The sequence below is a fragment of the Eptesicus fuscus genome, chromosome 24 (genome assembly GCF_027574615.1).
Source record: "Eptesicus fuscus isolate TK198812 chromosome 24, DD_ASM_mEF_20220401, whole genome shotgun sequence".
Taxonomy (NCBI): Eukaryota; Metazoa; Chordata; class Mammalia; order Chiroptera; family Vespertilionidae; genus Eptesicus; species Eptesicus fuscus.
In genome coordinates this window covers 7336754-7360358 of record NC_072496.1, presented here as the reverse complement: position 1 = coordinate 7360358, position 23605 = coordinate 7336754, and the positions used below count along the sequence as shown (strand labels likewise).

The following is a 23605-nucleotide window of genomic DNA, read 5'->3' as shown; positions in this document are numbered from 1 at the left end:
GCAAACTGTCCCGTCTTAACACCAAAGGAGAAAGAGGAAGAGTCCTTTTCTAGATCTTTCTTGGTTTCCAAAGTTTCTCAACAGAACTCATCACCAAAACATTTGTCATAATAGTAAATCCAACATGGATCATTTAGAATCTGAAATAAGAAATTCATTTAACAGTTCCACAGTTATGACTTATTGCACAAAGTCAGGCAAATTATCTGCAAATAACAATAACTGCTGTAGAGGTGTATTCTCTGGTTAAATAAATATATATTTTATTTGAAGATTATTCCTTAATAAATATTATATTTAACAGTACAAAAAGGAAAAATATTTATTTACCAAGAACAAAGGTAGTGAGACTGTTTCTCCAGCTATAACTACTAGTAAGAGAAAATGTAAAAATAAATAAAAATAACTGTTTTGTAGCCATATAAAACGGCCTTCTTAAAATACCAAATAAATAAATACATTCAATAATTATCCATTCAGCTACTACATTGTAGCTACTTATCTGAAATAACTAAAATTCAGTATCAGGGTCCTGGATTTACAATACTGTGTTTTTTCACTAACTTCTTCATCCGCTTAAATTTCTTCCTTAAGACTTGATGATCTTGTTTTGAAATATACCGAAAATATCTACAACCTAAAAAAATAAACAAAGTAAAGAAAGTTTTAATACTTATCGAATACTTCAAATATATTTCTACATTTTTAGTTTTGCTTCATTCCTGGCATATTAATGGTTATGGAAACAGAATGAGTTTTACTGTCTATACCAACATGTCTAAGCATGCTCTCAGAGCCATCGCCAATGAGATGTACTGCTAGCTGATCCATCAACATTAAAGCGTCAACCTTAGCTGGTTTTCTAAGATGCCTCCCACACCCTTATTTAGGTGATAGGCATTCTATATTAAATGAGCCTTCTCCAAAATCAAATTATCCTAGATTCCTTCTCTTTTTTGTTGTTGTTTTTGAAATACATATTTTTATTGATTTCAGAGAGGAAGCGAGAGGGAGGGAGAGATAGAAACATCAATGATGAGAATTATTGATCGGTTGCCTCCTGCATACCCCTTACTGGGGATCAAGCATGCAACCCAGGCATGTGCCCTTGACCGGAATCGAACCTGGGACCCTTCAGTCCCCGGGCCAATGCTCTATCCACTGAGCCAACCAGCTAGGCCTAGAATCCTTCTCAAACTTAGCTTGTAAAAGCAGCGAAAGAGGCAACTATAACAATAAGGAAGTTACGTGTAGAAAACCTTGATGTAAAGCATTAGAACAAACAAACCACAGGTTAGATCAGGAATTATCTAGTCATTGTAACCACCTAGCAAGTAGCTGGATGGTGATCACAGAACTCTGCCAAAAGTGCCCGGTGCCCGTGTGAAGTTCTGTCAGGCCCTCTTGCCCATTTAAAAACTGGATTGTTTATTTTTGTTGTTGTTGCGTTGTATAAATTCTTTATATATGTTGGATATTAGCCTCTCTCCGGATTGTTTGCAAATATCTTCTCCCATTTAGTTGGCTGCCTTTTTGTTTTGTTGATTTCTTTTGCTGCACAGAGTTTTTTAGTTTGATGTCCATCCCATTCATGTATTTTTGCTTTTGGGGTCAAGTTCACAAAATCCCCTCTGAGACCAAGGTCCCTAGTTTAGTACCTCTGTTTTCCTCTATGTATCTTACTGTTTCCGGTTTTATATTGAAGCCTTTAATCCGTTTTGAGTTACCTTTTGTGTATGATGTCAGGTAGCAGGTTTAGTTTCACTCTTTCGCATTTGGCTTGCCAATTTTCCCAATACCATTCATTGGAGAGGCTTTCCTTTCTCCGTTGTATGTTTTTGGCTTTTTTGTCAAAAACGAGTTGCCCGCATAGGTGTGGACTTTGGGGCTCTCAATTCTGTTCCATTGGTCTGGGTGTCTATTTTCTGCCAATACCTTACTGTTTTGATTATTGTAGCTTTGTCGGGTAATTTGAAGTCAGGGAGTGTGGTATCTCTGGCTTTGCTCTTTTTCCTCAGTTTTGCTTTAGCTATTCGGGGTGTTTTGTGGTTCCATACAAATTTGAATTTTTGTTCTACTTCTTAGAAAAATGCCACTGGAGTTCTTTTTTTTTTTTTTTTTATTGATGTCAGAGAGGAAGCGAGAGGGAGAGAGAGAGAGAATATCAATGATGAGAGAGAATCATGATTGGCTGCCTCCTGCACGCCCCCTACTGGGGATCGTGCCCACAACCCGAGCATGTGCCCTTGACTGGAATCGAACCTGGGACCCTTTAGTCCGCAGGCCGGCGCTCTATCCACTGAGCCAAACCAGCCAGGGCGCCACTGGAGTTCTGGTGGGGATTGTATTGCATCTGTATCTCGCTTTAGGCACCATGGCATTTTAGCTATGCTAATTCTTCTAACCCATGAACACAGCGAGTCTTTCCATTTCTGTGTCTTCAATTTCTCTCAGCAATCTCTTGTTGTTTTCAGAGTACAGGACCTTCACTTCCTTTGTTAAGTTTATTTCTAGGTATTTTATCCTTTCCTTCGCAACTGCAAATGGGATTGTGTGTTTTCTTCATTTCTTTTTCTGAGGTTTCATTTTTAGTACACAGGAACACAACAGATTTCTGTACACTGATTTTGTATTCTGCAACTTCTACTATATTTATTTATTGTTTTTAATAGTCTTTTTGTACAGTCTTGAGAGGGCCCGAACAGACACTTTTCCCAAGAAGACACGTGGATGGCCAATAGATATATGAAAAGGTGCTCAACCTCACTAGCTATAAGGGAAATGCAAATCAAAACCACAAGAAGATACTACCTCTCACCTGTCAGAATGGCTACTATCAATAAGATGAGAAGTAACAAGTGTTAGAGAGGATGCAGAGAAAAGGGAACCCTGCTGGTGGCAACGTAAATTCAGGCAGCCTCTATGGAAAACAGCATGGAGGCTCCTCAAAACATTAAGAATAGAGCTACAGCCCTAACCAGTTTGGCTCAGTGGATAGAGCCTTGGCCTGAGGACTGAAGGGTCCCAGGTTCGATTCCGGTCAGGGGCATGTACCTTGGTTGCGGGCACATCCCCAGTGGGTGGTGTGCAGGAGGCAGCTGATGGATGTTTCTCTCTCATCGATGTTTCTAACTCTCTCTCCCTCTCCTTTCCTCTCTGTAAAAAATCAATAAAATATATTCTTTTTAAAAAAGAAGACTAGAGCTACCATATGACCCAGCAATTCCTCTTCTGGGCATCTCCCCACAATGTTTTTTAAAACACCATCATAAAGATACATGTATCCCTTTCACTGTAGCGTTATTCACAATAGCCAAGACACAGAAACAACCTAAGGAGCCGCAGGCGGTGAGCTGTCAGATGAAAGAATGGTCACACTTTGTATTTCAAAATCGTCTACGAGAGACGTTTAGATAAAAAGAAAACACGTACCTTTTCCTAACAACATTCCAGCTACGAAAGCTTTCTCATACGCCAAAGCTTTATCCTCCTTCCAATCACTTTTTGCCCAAAAGGAGCTGAAGTGAAAGCCTGGCCACCAGTTTTTCCTGGAATTCCACTCTTCCTGAACCCAGGCAAGATGACTTCTGGAAAAGAAAAAGGTCAACATTGGAGACGGATCTGCGCCGTCAGAACGGGAACTGAAGCAGAGTCTATGAACGAGGAGAGGAAGACTTTTCAGACCAACGTCTGGGTTTGGCAGGGGCAGGGCACACGCATGAAACCACACCCGTTCCGGTTCTCATTGATTTCTATGTCCTATTTCCATTTAACTAAATAGCCAGCTCTGTATGGCGCAGTGTGGTTAATACCATAGACTCTGAAGTCAAAATCCTGATTCAAATCTCAGATCTTCCATTCGCTACCTATGTGACCCCGGCCAAGGTGTTTAACCTCTCTGAGCTTCAATTTCCTTGAGGATATTAATGGCACCAGCTCACAGCATTGTTATTAGGATTAAACTGGTCCAGCAATACAGCAGTCTCATTAAAGCTCCTGGCAAGTGTTCCATAAATGTTAGCTATTATTACTACTTAAAAATTTATTTAAAACCTCATTTTAAATTACATGCTATAAAGAATTACTATCCGAATTCAGATATTATGTAAATACATGAACACACAGGTCTGACAGTTGAACCGGACAAGGCTGAGTTCATGAATAATTTAATTGAGCAAATACACATTTAGGACCTATTTGTGTCCTGCGGCAGAACTCCCACCGGTTCAAAAACTGAACAGGACATTTCTCTGCCTTCAAGAATCTTATGGTCAGCAGGGGTTCAGATGGGGCTTAGACAGAGCTTTCGATCTGCAGAATGGTTTACAGTGCGTACGTCAACATACAACACCAAAAACATTTTACAATTTTATAATCAGCTCTGTTCCACCTCCAAGGTCAGGTCAGATCTGAAGGCTGAAACAGGTTCCCACTGATCATGAACTTCCTAACCAACCAAAATGGATACAATGAGTTAATGAAACTATTTGTTTTTAAATATATATACTTTTTATTGATTTTAGAGAGGAAGGGGAAAAGATAAATAGAAACATCAATGATGAGAGAGAATCACTGAGTGGCTGCCTCCTGCACGCCCCCTACTGGGGGGAATCTAGCCCGCAACCCAGGCATGTGCCCTTGGCCGGAATCAAGCCTGGGACCCTTTAGTCCACAGGCCGGCGCTCTATCCACTGAGCCAAACCGGCTAAGGCTGAAACAATTTTTTTTACATCCCTTCTTCTCACAAAGTAAAAATGTGACACTAATGATGTTATGATCAAAGCTATCGTTTTAGATTCCTAGCTCACCACGGGCTTAAGAAATATTTGCTGAATGAATAACCTTCCATGATCTTATGAGGCCTTAAAACCCCACTGAAAATTACTGGGAACAGCTGGGAAGAAAGCTGCTTCCCATGTGACCTTAGAAGTTAATAACATGCAAATCACAAAGACCTTTACAAGAGTCCAGCACGGAGTGGGAATGATCGCGCCTCGTCCTTATTTCCAATTTGAAAACCAACATATTCCCTAACCTAACAGTGGTACTGGTTTTGTTAACGTAAAAAAATCTTGAGAGAATATTTGTATCTTATACTTGTGAATTTATGTGTCCTTATTTTTTATAAAATCAGAAGAAAGCAGCAGAAGACACAGTTCAAGAAAGGTGTGACTCAGTGGTTGGGTGTCGGCCCATGTACTGAGAGGCCACGGGTTCCATTCCCAGTCAGGACGCATGCCTGGGTTGCAGGCCCAATCCCCAGGAGGGAGCGTGCAGGAGGCAGCCTATCAATGGTTTTCTCTCTTCCTCTCCCTTTCTTTCCTTCTAAAAGCAATAACAAATATTTTTTTAAAAAAAGAAATCCAAAAACATAATCAAATACCTTATTTGCTTAAAAATTGACATATTATCAGCTCTAATACTGGGAAATATTATGATTTACGCTGACCCAGTAATAAATACCATGCGTCTCTTACTTACCCCATTAAGATCTGTCTGAGGTATTTTGCCAAGTATTGCCAAGCGGTTATGTTTTTAGTGCATCCAGCAAAATCTAAGACACCGAACAGCACCTCCAGCCCCAGTTTATGGTGCTCTTCTTGGTCTGCAATGGTCACAGCAATTAGGTCACAGAAGAAACTGAGGCACACAAAGCTGAAACAATCACTTCATCAGCTGATCAAGTATTACTGAACCATAAGCCTCTAATTCGGCTAAAAATCTAAAACAATTCATTGTACTCATACCCTCCTGTGAAGAATCTGAAAAATTCACTAATTCAGTCCGTGCTACTGGAGTCGGAATGCGGATTCTGATCTCTGAATGGGCTATACAACCGAACGCCTGAGACAGGGGCATCCATCGCCCCATCCCCACAGTCAAACACCCACGTCTAACATTTGATTCCCTAAAACCTTAACTACTAATGGCCCACTGTTCACCAGAGGTCATACTGATCACACGTATTCTGTCTGTTACGTGTATTATTTACTGTATTCTTACAATACAGTAAGCTAGAGAAAAGAAAATGTTATTAAGAAAATCATGCCCGGCCAGTGTGGCTCAGTGGTTGAGCATCGACCTATGAACCCAGGAGGTCACGGTTGGATTCCCGGTCAGGGCACATGCCCGGGTTGTGGGCTCGACCCCAGTGTGGGGCAGGCAGGAGGCAGCCGATCCATGATTCTCTCTCATCATTGATATTTCTCTCTCTCTCCCCGTCTCCTTTCCTCTCTGAAATCAATAAACATATATATTTATATATATATCAATATTTATTTTTTTTTTTAATCATAAGGAGGAGTTACAGCATTTATTGAAAAAATTCTGCATGTAAGCGGACCCACACAGCTCAAACCCATGTTGTCCGAGGATCAACCTCAGACACGGAGAACACTGCTTAACGCGCCTGCCCTGTGTGGGCAGGTCACATGTTGTCTCCTACGAGGAGAGGCACCGAGACGGGCTCGCCACCTCCTGGACTTAGGCTGGTTTCTCCCCGTGAAGCTGATTCTTTTCTATATTGAGCTGCAAGGCAGCGGTGATGGAAACGGGCTGTTATACACACTAAGCCACTTCTCTGTGGCGGACTGCTGCCTAGCATGCTACAGCAGGGGTCAGCAAACTGCTCCTGTGAAGGGCCAGACGGTAAACACGCAGGCTCCGTGAGCCGCGTGGTCTCTGTCACAACGCGGCGACTGCTGCCGTGCATTTTTTGAACAGTGGGCCATTAGTAGCTGAGGTTTTTGGGAGTCAAAAGTCAGACATGGGTGTTTGACTGTGGGGATGGGGGGGATGGATGCCCCCAACTGTGCATGCACCACGTCAGTGCATGGGAGTGTCTGGGCTCCAGAACTACGATCGGGGGTTTGGCCCAGGGACCTTAGGCTGCTGACCCCCTCGTCTACAGCTTATCTGCCCACAGAGATATAAAACACACACGAGCCGAAACCGGTTTGGCTCAGTGGATAGAGCGTCGGCCTGTGGACTCAAGGGTCCCAGGTTCGATTCCAGTCAAGGGCATGTACCTTGGTTTCGGGCACATCCCCAGTGGGGGGTGTGCAGGAGGCAGCTAATCGATGTTTCTCTCTCATCGATGTTTCTAACTCTCTATCCCTCTCTCTTCCTCTCTGTAAAAAATCAATAAAATATATTTTTAAAAAAATAAAACACACACGACTCACCTGATTTCCTCAGTAATCTATGGAATTCTAGCATCAGTTTATGAGATGGTACAATCTGATACAAAATCTGGAAGAAAGGATAATCTTGTGATATTTGCACATTCAAAAAGCATTTCTCAAATTTCAGCTTACTTTCAAATGAAGCTCTTACTCGCCAATAGCCCTTCAGTGAATGAATCATGGATTTAAAAGTTACTTAGCTTTTATCCAGTTTCAATTCGGGTACAGAAAGGATTCTCTGTAAAGCTATTGTTTAAAAATCACTGATAACAAGATAATCAGAGGTGTAGGGGAAACAGATGGAGACTTTTTATTTTCTCATACATTTTTTATACTGTTTACCACACTTAATAATTTAATTTCTTTTCACAAGTCAAAACTGAGAAAAAAAAATAAAGGGAAAAATCTATTTCACACAGGCCCAGCCAGTGTGACTCAGTGGTTGAGCATCGACCCATGAACCATGAGGTTCCCGGTTCGATTCCCGGTCGGGGCACATGCCCATGATGCAGGCTCGATCCCCAATAGAGGGCGTGCAGAAGGCAGCTGATCAATGTCTCTCCCACCAATATTTCTATCTTTCCTTTCTATCTCTCTCCTTTCCTCTCTCTAAAAACCAATTAAAAATCTTCTTTAAAAAAATCTATACCTTAAGCACACTTATCAGTTTCTCTCTTGGTGCCTTCTCTCTCTTCAGAAAGTTGTATAAGTAGACGTGCGCGTTGGGATTGGACGGGAACTTTTCGTCGTAGGCATAATTAGTGAGGACCTCTCGGGCCCCATCTTGATCCCCATAGAATTCCAGCATCTGTATAAAAAACAAAACAAAAACACAGTATCTGAGCTAAATTCTGTAAGACAGTTACAGGAAAGATAATGCCCAAGTTAACGATGGGTACAAAAGTATCATAATAAGAAAAGTGTCATAAAACTGAAAAACAGCATTTACTGTGTGGGGTCGGGTGGTCATGCCAGTGTCTGACTCAGCAGCACGTGGCAGCCTCTATGGAGCACACAGGTCACTTACGACCAAGGCCTGCTGGTTCCCATTGTACCCTTAGCCTATTTGTCACTGAAAAACGCACAACTTCCCCTAAGCACTGTTCCTGCAAGAAATGAAGCGCTTACAGCAGAGCACGCGAGGCTGGAAAGAGAACACAGGACGTGCCTCGCCCAGTGCCCGACGTAACTTCAGCCACAAAAGGAGTGCGTGGGAATTGGTCCCTTTCATCCCACTCCCCGCGTCACCCGGACCTTCCAGGTTCTCCAGCACCTGGTCTCAGAGGCGCTCTTCTGACCACACAATTATCACGTTAGCCCTCGTGACGCATTCACAAAGCCAATTATCTGAGGGTCTATTCAGTGCCCAGCGCCATGGCCCTCTGTCCTTCCGTGATGACTCTGGGATAACAGCCGTTATTCTTCATCGGGTATGTCGTGACCTAATTTCAGATTTCGGTCCCCTTCCGTTCTATATCCCACCGAGTCATAAAAGATCTTTTAGCTTTTCTTTTAAGCTTGATAAGAATAATATAGAGTTGACATTTACAACTATATTGTTATTTATTTTATAAAAATAATATAGAGTTGACATTTACAACTATATTGCTATTTATTTTATAAATTTTTGGCTATGACATGTTACCCAGCGGTAAAAACAAACAAAAGTAACATTTACAGTATACTAGTAAAATAACCAAAAAATGTTCAGACCAAAAAAGAGATATTTTTTAAATATTCGTTTCCTTCTGATCAGTAGAGGTTAGGCTTATAATAAAATGAAACTAGCCCCTAGCCGGTTTAGCTCAGTGGATAGAGTGTCCACCTGTGGACTGAAGGGTCCCGGGTTCGATTCCAGCCAGGGTCACATGTCCAGGTTGCAGGCTCGGTCCCCAGTAGGGGGCATGCAGGAGGCAGCCAATCAATGATTTTCTCTCATCATTGATGTTTCTATCTCTCTCCCTTCTCCCTTTCCTCTCTGAAATCAATAAAAATATATTTAATAAAAAATGAAACTAATAAAATGTTATGGGAAGTCTACTTACCTCTACATAACTCTTCACGAAAGGGTCCCAAACCCCAGGAGTCTGGATCAATGCAGAGAAGTTGATGGGCGTCTTCCAGCTGTGGCTGAACATGTCCTGGGATGCTGTGCTGTAAGCATAATCATCCTCATCTAATCGAAGATCAAAGACTTTTAAGAATCACTCAGAACTGACTGCAGAATCAGCAATCAGTAACTACCCACAAGAAAAGCTCAGGCCCTGATGGCCTTGCTGGTGAATTCAAACATTTAAAGGATAAGACTGATTCTTCACAAACTCTTCCCCCCTCAAAAAAAAGAACAGAGGGAACACTTTCCAGCTCACTCTGTGAGGCCAGTATTACCCTCAGACCAAAACCAGACAAACACAACGCAAGAACATGACGGACCAATCTTTCCAGAAACACAGATGCGAATATCCTCAACCAAATACTAGCAAATTAACATCAGGACAGTGGCTTTCTCAAGGCAATGGAAGTGGGGGGGACAGGTGGGGGGCTTCATGGTGACAGCAATGCTGTGCTCCTTAACCTGGGAGGCAGGTACAGGGATGCTTGTTTTATAGTCACGCATTCTACCACACATGTGTTTTTTTATACTTTTTCTGTCTATACCCCTTCTGCTCTATACCCCATCGAGCCATACAGCAGGTCCTCAAATAATACCTTGCGTTCAACGTCATTTCGTTATACTGTGGATGACATGCCACAGGAACTTAACCCGTTTATATCAATCAGCCTGCGGTAAAACTGGTTTTATCAGATGTCATTTCACTTAAAGTCACAGAACCTATCAACGATGTTCAGTGAGCATTTACTGTGTATTTCACAACCTTAAAGGTTTAAAAGGAAGTTACTCAGTCTTTCAAAGGCAACAACTAACAGACGGCCACAATACTTTTTGGTAACTGTGCTACTTTTTAACCAAAAAACTAACCCGTCCCCCCAAAAAAAGAGGGATCGGTATTCTCTCCCCAGTAGATCCACTGAATACACATCAATATGGGCTTGGAAACGAGGTGATAAGAGGAAAGCAGGTAAGAAATGGTACAGAAAAACTTTTTTAAATTGACTTCAGAGAGGGAAGGAGGGAGAGAGAGAATCATGGATCGGCTGCCTCCTGCACGCTTCCCACTGGAGATGGAGCCCGCAACCCGGGCATGTGCCCTGACTGGGAATCGGACCGTGGTTCATAGGTCAACGCTCAACCACTGAGCCACACCGGCTGGGCTAGAAAAACATTTTAAAGCAAAAAGGGGGGATCCCTGAATAAGTATACGTTGGGTGTGAACTTCCTGTGGAAGGGGGTCCCCAGTCACCAAGGGCATCCAATCCAACCAGGACAGGCCACCGGAGCAGCGAGGGAAAGTCACTGAGCACGTGGTTATGTGCTGTGTTATGAGCGTGGTTCTACAGAGCCAGCCCTGGCTTTTTCCCTACGCAACAGACACTGGAGGCTGGAAGTCGTGTAAAGAGCTCCACGTGCCGAAACCGGTGTGGCTCAGTGGACAGAGCGTCGGCCTGCAGACTGAAGGGTCCCAGGTTCGATTCCGGTCAAGGGCATGTACCTTGGTTGCGGGCACATCCCCAGTGAGGGGTGTGCAGGAGGCAGCTGGTCGATGTTTCTCTCTCATCGACGTTTCTAGCTCTCTATCCCTCTCCCTTCCTCCCTGTAAAAATCAATAAAAATATATTAAAAAAAAAAAAAAAGAGCGCCACGTGTTATCCCATCTCCATCTCCTGTTGCTACAGAACAGAGGGCCGCCTCAGGAAGGGCCCGGATCACCCGTCCGCGGGGGAGGGCGTAAATGCCAGGTTCCAGCTGCTTCTGTCGTCAAATATTTGCTTCAGTTCCACCTAACCACGTGTAAGAAAGTAAACAGTGAATTGAAAACTTACCTAATCAGCATCAGCAAGCCTGTTTGTGGGTTTTTTTAAATGCCGCAGCGGGCGTTATAGCCAGGTTAACCGAAGAAACAGAAGACAGACACGGGACCTCGAAAGATCTGACTGGTCCCGACGAGGAGATACAACAGAAAACACACAGGGAAGAACTCGGGGCAGTTACAAAGCACGAGGTGGAGAGTCCGATAACACAGGCTGCACGGATGGCCAGTCTATTGGGTCTAAGTGTAAGAATGAGGGGTCTACCGAGTCTGGGGGGGCAGAGGGCAGGCGGGATAAGGAGATGGCATGAAGACCACACAGGATTATCACGATGAACACCGCACTTCGAAGTGTCTTGGGAGAGATCAGAAATAGGAAGAGGGCCCTAGCCGGTTTGGCTCCGTGGATAGAGCGTCGGCCTGCGGACTAAAGGGTCCCAGGTTCAATTCTGGCCAAGGGCACATGCCAAGGGTGTGGGCTCGATCCCCCCGCCCCATAGGGGACGTGCAGGAGGCAACCAATCAATGATTCTCTCTCATCATTGATGGTCCTATCGCTCTATCTCTCTCCCTTACTTTCTGAAATCAATAAAAAATATTTATTTTTAAAAAAAAAAAGAAATAGGAAGAGGGAAGGGAATTTTGAGGTTAGTAAAATCACACGACCAGAGACCAAGGAAATACTACCTACCTCATAAGCATAATAAGAAAACACTGCTTACCACCCACGACGCGATAAATACCAAGACCGAGATGTGGATAGAAAACCAGAACCCCATACGTGCCTTTCCTTCCATTGTCTTGAGAAAACCACTGTCCTGATTTTACTTTGGATTAAAAAGGGGTTAATCCCAAAAAGCTACGGAGAAAAACTAAACAAGAGAAAGGAAATGAAAACAACCTACAGCTTTAAAGCACAAAGGTGGCACTAGCGCAGGATACCATGGCCAGTAGAAAGTAAGAGCAAGGGAACCAAGTTTGAGAAGGACACGTGGTCAGTTTCTGGTATGATCAAGAGAATTGTCTGTGCCCAGCTGGTGTGGCTCGGTGGTTGAACGTCAACCCATGAACCAGGTCAGTGTGATTCCCGGTCAGGGCACATGCCCGGGTTGTGGACTCCATCCCCAGTAGGGGCATGCAGAAGGCAGCCGATGAATAATTCTCTCTCATCATTGATGTGTCTCTCTCTCTCTCCCTTTCCCTTCCTCTCTCTGAAATGAGTAAAAACATATTGAGAAAGAAAAAAAAAGGTCTGTTATGACCTTTGTACAGAGATGAAACAACTTTATCTTGCTCTATTCTTTAAACAGTATTCTGAGAAACATTATAAAACACACTAAACCCCATTCTAAACTCACATGAAGAAACATTTATGATATGCGATAATGCCTGCTGAAGAAAATGGTCACCTTTCTTGGAAATCATTTAAAAACAGCAAAGAATCTAAAATGGTCATAAACGTAATTTATGAATCATCTAAGTTTTGCATGAAAAGGTTTTTGATACATCGGTATATGAAAGATGATGGAGAATTTTACATCCACAGAAACATCTGCTCTCTGTAACATCTGGATAAAGCTGGGCTGGGAGGTCGGGGAGTAGATTTACTCCTTAAGATCCCTGTGTCCCTCTGATCCAGTCTTATCGCCACAAGAAACAGTTCCCTTGTATCCACTCACCGAGCTCGGACAATTCCTTCTTCTTTTTAGACCAAGTGTAATATTGCAAAAGCCCTTTATAGGCCTGAACGAGGTTGATTAACGCCTCCTGGGACGACGACTTTTCACCGTATCTCCACGTCTCCGCCTGGCTGAGATTCCTGCTGGCGTCGTCCAGCATCCCGTGATGCAGAAGGTATAACGCGTGTTGCAAGGAGATCTACAACCATAACAAGAACATGCACCAGGACCTGTTAGGTGCTTAGAAAACCATTCGTCAGAAATAGGACGTATGTTGGGCTAAGATCTTGGTAGGACACAAATGATGTGACAGCACGGTCCCCGTCAACCGAAATGTCAATCCAGCAAAGAGGGGAGAAGTGTGGAACAGCATGAGGTGGATGAGAGTAAAAGGGTATCAGCTTACAGAGAGAGGACAGCGTGATCCAGGGAAAGAACTGTGCCCGGGAGACAGACAGTCCTGGCTCAGATGCTGCTCCAAAGCCGCATCCACACACAGGAGCTGGTGGTTGCCAAGGGCTGAGGGTGGAGGAGGCGGAAGATGTTGGTCAAAGGGCACCCATTTTCAGTTATGAGATGAGCAAGTTCCGGGAATTCTAATATACAGTACGGTAACTAGAGTTAATAACTGTTAATAATTGTATACTCGAATGTTCCCGGGAGGGTAGAGCTTTAACATTCTCACCGTAACACCACCACAACGTAATTACGTGAGATGGAGGAGGTGCGAGCTCACCTTATTGTGATTAACTCTTTCATGACGCGTATGTGGCTCAAATCATCACACTGTACACATTAAACCTACACGGTGTGATATGCCAATCATATCTCCAGAGAGCTGGGGGGAAGGGGGGGCGGCGTTTTCACATATTCAAACTCCCAATTTGTTTAGTTCAATCCTTTTCCAAAAGTGCCAATTGCTAGAGAGCTCAGCGACCCGAGCAAAGGATGAGAAGGTGGCCCCTCAGCACAACGAACACAAGTGCCGCCTCCAAAGGGCTGGTGTGGGCGGCTCGAGACAGAGAACAAGCAGGTATTTTAACGCAGAGGTCAAGGTGGGCGATGGGAAACGGAGAAGTCAATGGTTCCCACAGCACTGCTTCCTCTCTGCTTCTTATTTATCCAGGTCTCTCACCCTCTGTTCATGCCTTTGACCTGACTGCCTGCCTCACTGCTGAGACCAGCTGTTTTGTTGAAATGAACACTGCAGCCCTGACCGGTTTGGCTCAGTGGATAGAGCGTCGGCCTGCAGACTGAAGGGCCCCAGGTTCGATTCCGGTCAAGGGCATGTATCTTGGTTTCGGGCACATCCCCAGTAGGGGGTGTGCAGGAGGCAGCTGATTGATGTTTCTCTCTCATCGATTTTTTTAACTCTCTATCCCTCTCCCTTCCTCTCTGTAAAAAAACAATAAAATATATTTATTTTTTAAAAAGATTGTGACTCAATAGCATTACTGCTTAAAAAAAAAAATGAACACTGCAAAGGTAAATTCGCAAAGCCCACATTCTTACCGTTAAGTAATTCATGACGCCGATATTTTTCATCCTGTCCGCAAAGGCATTAAAAGTCTCCACACTGCTTTTGGGGTGATAATAGAGAATTTCACTTCCGAGTTTCCAAATAATCTGTCAAAACAGAAATTACTAACAAAAATGTAAAATCTTTGCCTTAACCAATGTCTGCCTAAGAAAGCTATTTTTTTTCTGATTACTTCATTCAAAAGCAACCTATAATTTCTTTCCCTAGATACCACTTCCATCAATATTTCACTAGACTTCACCCAGTGAAACTAATATTGTTATCACATGTGATTAAATCTTTCCCACCAATTAAAATACCAGATAATTATAATAGTGCCATTTTTAAATTAGTAGTTTAAAGAAGGCAGGCAGTTAAGATATATACTGAAGATAAAATTTTTAACTAAGATAGGAGAAAAACCAAAATGAGAGCAATGGACTAGATACTTCCTGAGATCCCAGCAAGCTTGCTAACTACTGACTATATGTAACCTACATTTAGGGCTCAAATTTAAGAATGTTTATCAGCTACGGGCAAATTTTAATAGGAGATATTTCCTGCCCACAGCACCGCAATGTTGCTGACAGAACTTGGAGCTCTGCGTTTTCCATGGGCGTGAACTCTGTTTCTCTTACCCCACTGTAAAGCAATTCAATAACACCGACCTGAAAGTAAATTTAAGTGAATTTTAAATCCGTCATTTCTATAAATATACAGACTGGTGGTTTGGTATAACCGTAAAACGCATCTTCCCCGCTTAGAGGGGTCAAGACCTCATTGGCAGAATGCCAGACTGGAGCATTCTGGAGCTTGAAGAAAACGTGGACATTACCTATCACAAGTGTACTTAAACCTGGCTGTACACAAACACTACCTGTTAAACAAACACTGCAGGGATTCAGACTCGGATTCAGACCTGGGGCGGAGCCCCGGAATCTGCGTATCCAACGAAAGCCCTAGACCCGTGGTCGGCAAACTGCGGCTCGCGAGCCACACGCGGCTCTTTGGCCCCTTGAGTGTGGCTCTTCCACAAAATACCACGGCCTGGGCGAGTCTATGTTGAAGAAGTGGCGTTAGAAGAAGTTTAAGTTTAAAAATTTTGGCTCTCAAAAGAAATTTCAATCGTTGTACTGTTGATATTTGGCTCTGTTGACTAATGAGTTTGCCGACCACTGCTCCAAACAGGTGCCTAGCAATCCCTGATCCAATCCCCTCACCTTACAAAACAAACTCTGGACAAAAAGAGCCGGTGGCCTGTCCAGTGATTTAAAGGTGTATGAAACGTTAGTCCATAAACTAAATTTTCAATCAATGGGAAAATTTTTTCTTTCAGATTGTTTTTGGCCCTATTAGATCTCTAACTCATACACTGGTTACTGTATTAATAAAAGCTATTTGAGCCCGGCTGGCTTGGTGCAGGGGTTGAGCAACATCAACCTTTGAACCAGGAGGTCAAGGTTCGATTCCCGGTCAGGGCACATGCCTGGGTTGCAGGCTCCATCCCTAGTGTAGGGCGTGCAGGAGGCAGCTGATGGATGATTCTCTCTCATCATTGATTTTTCTCTCTCTCTCTCTTCCTCTCCCTTCCTCTCTGAAATCAATAAAAATATATTTAAAAAATAAATCAATAAAAGCTATTTGAGACTTCCAGGTGAAATTATTTTGGACAAACTGCTTTTTACTGACCAAATTTAACCGTATATGCGAGGCACTGTTCCAGAGCCCTGCCCGACTGGAAATCACATTCTACTGTAGAGAGACAGACAATAACCAAGAAACGTCATAATTAAATTGGCAAAAACTATGGGAAACAAATGGAGGGGCATAAGGGGACCCAGAGTGGCAGCTGGAAGGTGGAGAGGGGTGTACAGCGGCAAGTGTAGGCACGTTAGGCCCCGCTGAAAACGTGGCTCGGAGGGGAGTAGCTAGAGTGAGTCCTGAAGACCTTTCCAGGTAAAGGAAGGAGCTAAGGCAAAGACAACCAGGCAAGTCAGAGCCTGTCCAAGTAAGAGAAGGAAGGCGGGGAGGGTGCAGAGGAAAAGACAAGGGGAGTGACAGGAGAGGTCAGAGAGCGGTCGGAGCGGGAGGGCAGCGGGAAGACATGGAGAACACGCAGGCATCCAGAGGACGCTGGCTTCTACGTGCAGTGACATGGGAAGCCACCAGGTCTCCGGCAGGGGAGTGGCGTGCTGCCTCACGTCTTAAAAGGATCCTGCTGAGGCATCAGTCATTAGTCACAGGACTTGGGAGCAAACCAAAACCACCATGAGATGCCCCCTTCACAACCACTAGAACAGCTGTCATGAACAGACAGACAATAACAAGTGTTGGCAAGGATGCGAGCAACTGGAGCCCTACCCACTGCGGGTGGGAAGGTCGAATGGTGTCATCGCTTTGGAAAGCAGTCTACTAGGTCCTCACGAGATTAACCGGCTCCCATAGGACCCAGCGATTCCACTCCTGGGTACATGCCCAAACATCCCGACCAAAACTTGTACAGCGTGTCTCAGCAGCCTTGTTCACAATAACCAAAAAGCGGGGAGAATCCACATGTCTAACAACCGATGAATGGACACATAAAATGAGCTGTGATCTATATAATGGAATATTGCTTTGCAATAATAAGAAGGAATGAAGTACAAATACACACCACAACATGGGTAAACCTTGACAACATTATGTACAGAGAAAGAAGTCACTCACAGAGGCCACACGTTATATGGTTCCACTTAGATGAAATCTCCAGAATAGAAAGTCCTAGATTAGTGGTTGCCAGGGGCTGAGGGGGGGGGATGGGGAAAGGGGTGAAGAGAAGAACAGGGACTGAAAGCAAGTCTGTAGAGGATTTCTTCTGGGAGGACAAAAATGTCCACATTTAGATTATGGTAACAGTTGCACATCTCTGTATCTAAGAAAAAACACTGAACTGAACGATTGAAATGGGAGAACTGTATGGTGTGTTAATTATCTACCACCAGTGGTCAGCAAACCGCAGCTCGCGAGCCACATGTGGCTCTTTGGCCCCTTGAGTGTGGCTCTTCCACAAAATACCACGTGCGGGTGCACACGTACAGTGCGATTGAAACTTCATGGCCCATGCACAGAAGTCGGTTTTCGGCCTGGGCGAGTCTATTTTGAAGAAGTGGCGTTAGAACACTCAAGGAGCCAAAAAGCCACATGTGGCTCGCGAGCCGCGGTTTGCCAACCACTGATCTACACTAATAAAAGAAAGATGCAAATTGACCATACCTCCACAACGCCCACCAGCCAATCAGGAGTGAGTATGCAAATTAACCCAACAAAGCTGGTGGGTTAATTTGCATATGTAGGCACAGAGCGAAGACTGAAGGCTCCGCCCAAGCAAAGATTGAAGACTGAAGGCTCCGCTGTGGCCGGAGCCAAGCCTGAAGGCTGAAGGCTTGGCTCCGCTGCAGCCCAGGTCCCGGGTGCCGGAGGAAAACCGGTGCTGGCAGCCAGGGGAAGGAAGGCCTATTGTACGAACCTCGTGCAACAGGCCTCTAGTATCTCAATAAAACGACTTCTCTCTTTCTAAAATTAAAAAAAAGCGTCGCTCTGGTTGCTGTGCTGAAAAGGGCAAACAGAGGGTAGGGGAGGGTGGGGGTAAAGGGGAGAGATCAACCAAAGGACTTGTGTGCAAGCATATGAGCCTAACCAGCGGTTAAGGACAACAGGGGGGTGGGGGCATGTGTGGGGAGGGGTGTGGGATGGGAATGGGGGGATGAGGACAAATATGTGATACCTTAATCAATAAAAAAATTTAAAAAAAAAAATAAGGGCAAACAGCCGTCTCAGCGGGATGGCAGCGGCCTGGATCCAGGGGCAGCCTGGTCAGACCCCAGGGAATCGGAACGTACAGCCAACAGGCCTTTCTGATGGTTTGGAGATGGGACGTGAAAAAAAACAAGAGGACTCCAGAGTTTGGCCTTAGCAGTTAGAAACACAAAACAATCATCTTCTGAGATGAAGAAAAGGTGGTGAAGATCAGAACCATTTCCACCACAAGAAGCTGAAACTCCCAGGGATCAGTAACCTCTTCCGCAGACGCGCGCTGACTCACCTCGGGCGCAGCCTGCCTCTTGTTGCTGTCCGAGTCCTCCAGGATCTGCAGGTAGCTGTGCATGTACTCGGCTGCTTGCTGCCACTGGTGCTTCAGCAGGGCTTCTTGGATGAAACTTAAACAGGCACTTGTTGTCTGAGCGAAATCCTTCTCCTTTTTCCCTCTGGTCGCTATAAAGATTAAAGAGAGGTGGTTTTTATTTATATTTACCGTATTTTCCGGCATATAAGACGACTTTTTTAACCCAGGAAAATCTTCTCAAACCAGTCGTCTTTTTTTTTTTTAATATATTTTATTGATTTTTTACAGAGTGGAAGAGAGAGGGATAGAGAGTTAGAAACATCGATGATAGAGAAACATCGATCAGCTGCCTCTTGCACACGCCCTACTGGGGATGTGCCCGCAACCAAGGTACATGCCCTTGACCGGAATCGAACCTGGGACCCTTGAGTCCGCAGGCCGACGCTCTATCCACTGAGCCAAACCGGTTTTGGAACCAGTCGTCTTATACGCCGGAAAATACGGTAATATGTTTTTATTGATTTGAGAGAGGAAGGGAGAGGGAGAAAGATAGAAACATCAATGACAAGAGCGAATCATTGATCGGTTGCCTCCTGCACACCCCCTTCTAGGGATCAAGCCCGCAACCGGGGCATATGCCCTGACCAGGAATCCAACCGTGACCTCCTGGTTCACTGGTTGTTGCTCAACCACTGAGCCATACCGGCTGGGCAAAGAGAGGAGTCTTTTACCCAGTGACCCCGATTCAACAGCTCAAAAACTTACTTCTGATAAGCGGAAGTATTAACAAGTACAACAGTGGGTATTACCTTAATCCAGCCCATCCCAAATATCAAAGCTAGCTTCACTTGAAACAATCTCTTTCACACTACTTTAACTAGTTTCAGCAAATGGAAAAAAAAAGTCTAATGTGGAGATGTGTGATTTGATGTTCTACCAGAGTCAACAAACCCTTCAAATCTGTCAATCACCCTTTCACTCTTGTACTAAACAACCTGAGTAGAATCTGTCCAAACGCATAGTCTCAGGTAGTTAGAATGCGTAGAAATCATTAGGGCCATCCTAGGCAAGCAGGGCCTTTATTACCTTCCAGGGTTCTGAAAACAAGAGGTAGACTTTAATTTTCTTAAGGACTGAGTTCCTAGTAACTCAATGATATTAAATGCAAATTAGACTGAAACAGGTTTACAGACAGTAGCATTTAGATCTCTAAAGAACTGACAATATGGAAAAAAGGGGACATATGTAATATTTCAACAATAAAGACTTAAAATTAAAAATATATATATATATAAAAGGCTAATATGCAAAGTGTCCCCTCGGGAGTTTGACTGGGGAGACGAGGAGTTGGATCGCTCACTATGACGTGTGCTGACCACCAGGGGGCGGTGCAGAATGAAGGAAGGCCCTGATCGGCCCTGATCACCTGCCAGGTCTAGGGACCCTACCCATGCCTGAATTTCGTGCAGTGGGCCTCTAGTAAAAAAATAAATAAAAGAATTGACAATACTCATATTAAGAATATTTGGAATTAGTGACAACCCTGTTATAGGAGTAACTGGTTGCATACTGCCACTCCTCTTCCCTTTCCACACCTCTAGGGGACCCATAGGGGCCAGCAGTCTTTCAGCTCAGGTACCCTTACTCTGGGAGTACACAGACTAACAGGTACATGCAAACATAGTGTTACAGCAATCAACTTCCTCGCATACTCTTTCCTAAAATTGATCTCCTAGAGAACTGTGCCGATAGTCAAGGCTTCATAAACAAAAGCAATATGAGTTACCTTAAGGTGAAAATGGAGGAGAAAGTGAATGACTAACACATCCAGCCCTTAAAGTTATTTTGAGATTCAGTTTCCTCACCTTTAAAATGCCTAGCATGTAGATTTACAGAGGATAAATTTAGCCAATGTCAGGGATATAATAAATGCTCAGTAAAAAGAAAAAGAAATGTGTATCTGCCATAATACAGACTGTTATTAATTCAAAGGAAAAGAATTCTAGCCCTAACCTGTTTTGCTCAGTGGATAGAGCATCGGCCTGCGGACTGAAGGGTCCCAGGTTCAATTCCGGTCAAGGGCCTGTACCTTGGTTGCGGGCACATCCCCAGTAGAAGGTGTGCAGGACGCAGCTGATCGATGTTTCTCTCATCAATGTTTCTAACTCTCTATCCCTCCCCCTTCCTCTCCGTAAAAAATCAATAAAATATATATTTTTTAAAAAGAATTCTAAAACAAAAAATCATCTTTTTTTTATTTCTTTTTGGCAGTAGCATAAGAAATTGTCATCTATTTATTCCTATCTTGAAAAGTGAACCAAGCTTGGTTATTCACGTTGCATTTGTATGGGATCTTACCATCTCTTGCACGGAAGGTAAAATGGCTGTACGGTGTTTTACTTACCCACACTTTCTACGTGCTTCTGGAGCCAAGGAAGACGCATTCCTGAACTAGAGCGGACACTCGTTTCCGCTGGGTCATCCTCCTTCGTGGGCCTCAGCAAGTCTTCGCTGAAATCACTCATACCTATTTCAAACCGAGAAGATACGTTACTTTCTGCACGTCTTAATCCACAGCCTTCTGAGTTCTACAGAAAAACAGACGTTTCTTAGTCTAGTACATACCACTCGATCAGCAAAATTAAGGGTATCTAGTAATTCCTTTTAAAAATGTAAATTTGTCAGCAACAACCAAAATAAATGATCCATGCAAAAAAACAGACAGAAACTATGTTTCAGGAAAACACCAAGATAGATAAGATACTGTCCCTTGATTTAAAAAAGAAAACGACTCAAATCTAAAGGAAGAAACAGCAGCCCTGGCCAGGTAGCTCAGTTGGTTAGACCAGTGGTCGGCAAACTGCGGCTCACGAGCCACATGCGGCTCTTTGGCCCCTTGAGTTTTTAGCAAAGGCCAGCTTAGGAGCACCCTAATTAAGTTAATAACAATGTACCTACCTGTATAGTTTAAGTTTTAAAAATTTGGCTCTCACAAGAAATTTCAATCGTTGTCCTGTTGATATTTGGCTCTGTTGACTAATGAGTTTGCCGACCACTGGGTTAGAGCATCCACCCAATGCACCAAGGTTTGGGGTTTGATCCTGGGTCAGGGCACATACAAGAAACAACCAATAAATGCATAAATAAGTGTAACAACAAATTGATGTTTCTCTAGTTATCTCTAGCTCTACCTCTCTCAAATCAAGTAAAGGTATATATTTTTTAATTTTTAAAAATGTAATAAGGGAAGAAACAGCAAAACTGCATAATAACAAAACGGTACAATAATAACAGTAATAGTAGTTAACATTTATGGGCCCTTTTTATACACCGGGCATATAAATCATCTAAATTAATCCTTACAGACACCTGAAGTAAATACTATTATTTTCTCCCATTTTCATGTTGAAAAAAAAACTGAGGGTCTCAGTGAAGAAACGTCACCTGGCCCGAGGTCACGAGAAAGGTGAGGACAATATTCTATGAACTAGCCCTAACCTGGACTCAAGGGTCCCAGGTTCGATTCTGGTCAAGGGCATGTACCTTGGTTGCAGGCACATCCCCAGTAGGGGGTGTGCAGGAGGCAGCTGATTGATGTTTCTTTCTCATAGATGTTTCTAACTCTCTATCCCTCTCCCTTCCTCTCTGTAAAAAATCAATAAAATATATATAAAAAATAAATAACTAGAACTTCAAACTAATTGGCATGAACGGAGTTTGGGGTCTGTGTGCAGGAGGGGATGGGAATGCAGAAGTGAGGGCGGACAAAGAATCTAGAAAGACAGCCACGTGCCAAGCTGAGTCTGGACTTAACCCTCAAGATGCTCAGGGCCCACTCCCTCGCTCCCCGGTCCAATGGCTCATGAGGTCCTGCTGATGGCCGCCTGCTGGCACGTGCATCTTCCCCCTTCTCCGCCATCCTACGCCAGCACCCTAGTTCCGGACACCCTCACACTGGGTCTAGCTTACTGCCTCCGCTTTCTAACTAGAGACCCTGCCTCCAGTTCTGCTGCTCCACGTCACTGCCTGCGAAATCTTTCCAAATCAAAATCTAAACTAAAAATGGAACTCCCATTTGACCCAGTAATACCACTTCTAGGAATATATCCCAAGAAGCTAGAAACACGAATCAGAAAGGACATATGCACCCCTATGTTCATAGCAGCACAATTCACCATAGCTAAGATCTGGAAACAGCCTAAGTGCCCATCAGCAGATGAGTGGATTAGAAAACTGTGGTACATCTACACAATGGAATACTACGCTGCGCTAAAAAAGAAGGAATTCCTACCATTTGCAACAGCATGGATGGACCTGGAGAGCATTATGCTAAGTGAAATAAGCCAGTCAGAGAAAGATAAGTATCATATGATCTCACTCATTTGTGGAATATGATGAACAGCATAGACTGATGAACAAAAATAGTTCCAGAGACAGAGAAGCATCCATCAGACCATCAAACCTCTGAGGGAAGGCAGGAGAGGGGGGGTTAGGGGGAGAGATCAACCAAAGGACTTGTATGCATGCATATGGGCCTAACCAATGGACACAGACAACAGGGGGGTGAGGGCAATGGGGGAATAAGGACACATATGTAACACCTTAATCAATAAAGAAATTTAAAAATATAAATAAAATAAAATATCAAATTCTAGAGTTAGGAGCATGGGTTTTAAACAGCACCAGAATTTGAACCCCACGCGCATGCATTTTATCGAGTCCTGATAGAAGCAGCTGTCCCTTTCCAGAGTCTCAAAGGCTGCAGGCGTGTCATGCATGTGCCAAGTTCACCAAGGTCCCTCCACCCTCCCGCCGGCCGTGATGGATGGAGGGTACCCGCGGCCCTCACCGCCCGCAGCAGGACCTCGCCTGTCCCGCCGAACGCAGTCCCGGCTCCGACGCCGCCCGAGCAAACACCGGAAGTGGAGTTCGCGACAGCTCCGTGTGAGCATGCGTGAAGCCAGCTCCCGGCTCGCTGGCAACGCGCAGACGCAGCCCCGCCCCTAACTCCTCCTGCGGCGCCGCAGTCTGCGCGGTCCTCGGCTCGACCCCGCCCCCCAGCCCGTTCCCCCGCCCAGGTAACCCGGAAGTGATCGCCAACTCCCGCCCTCCCGTTGTGCACACTCCAGATTTGCAGCTTGGTCTATCGACATTGGATGAATGGGAGACTTTCGTTGCAAATGGATATTGGG

The 23605-nt window shown here is 44.2% G+C and overlaps 1 protein-coding gene across 3 annotated transcripts; it reads right to left on the bottom strand.

Moving 5' to 3' along the window:
* Positions 1-299: 299 nt before the first annotated feature.
* TAF1A (TATA-box binding protein associated factor, RNA polymerase I subunit A) lies at positions 300-23318 on the bottom strand. Of its 3 annotated transcripts, none has more exons than XM_054712967.1 (11): positions 23263-23318; positions 20818-20940; positions 18393-18562; positions 14305-14418; positions 12793-12991; positions 9230-9360; positions 7834-7992; positions 7185-7251; positions 5482-5605; positions 3433-3587; positions 300-637 (listed from the first exon to the last, which is right to left on the bottom strand). In XM_054712967.1, the coding sequence occupies exons 2-11, from the start codon at positions 20936-20938 to the stop codon at positions 525-527; spliced, it is 1353 nt and encodes a 450-aa protein (XP_054568942.1). In that variant the 5' UTR covers positions 20939-20940; positions 23263-23318; the 3' UTR covers positions 300-524. The 3 variants fall into 3 exon arrangements, with proteins under 3 accessions (XP_054568942.1, XP_054568943.1, XP_054568944.1); XM_054712968.1 differs by having other exon boundaries at positions 23278-23310; XM_054712969.1 differs by lacking the exon at positions 5482-5605 and having other exon boundaries at positions 568-637.
* Positions 23319-23605: the final 287 nt, after the last annotated feature.

Excerpts from the sequence above, each read along its gene's own strand:
- TAF1A (XM_054712967.1), bottom strand. The coding sequence starts at position 20,938 with ATGAGTGATTTCAGCGAAGACTTGCTGAGGCCCACGAAGGAGGATGAC. Across the intron at positions 9,361-12,792 it reads GAAGGAATTGTCCGAGCTCG|ATGAGGATGATTATGCTTAC; the intron begins GTGAGTGGATAC and ends ATCTTCGATTAG. Across the intron at positions 638-3,432 it reads TGGAATGTTGTTAGGAAAAG|GTTGTAGATATTTTCGGTAT; the intron begins GTACGTGTTTTC and ends TTATTTTTTTAG.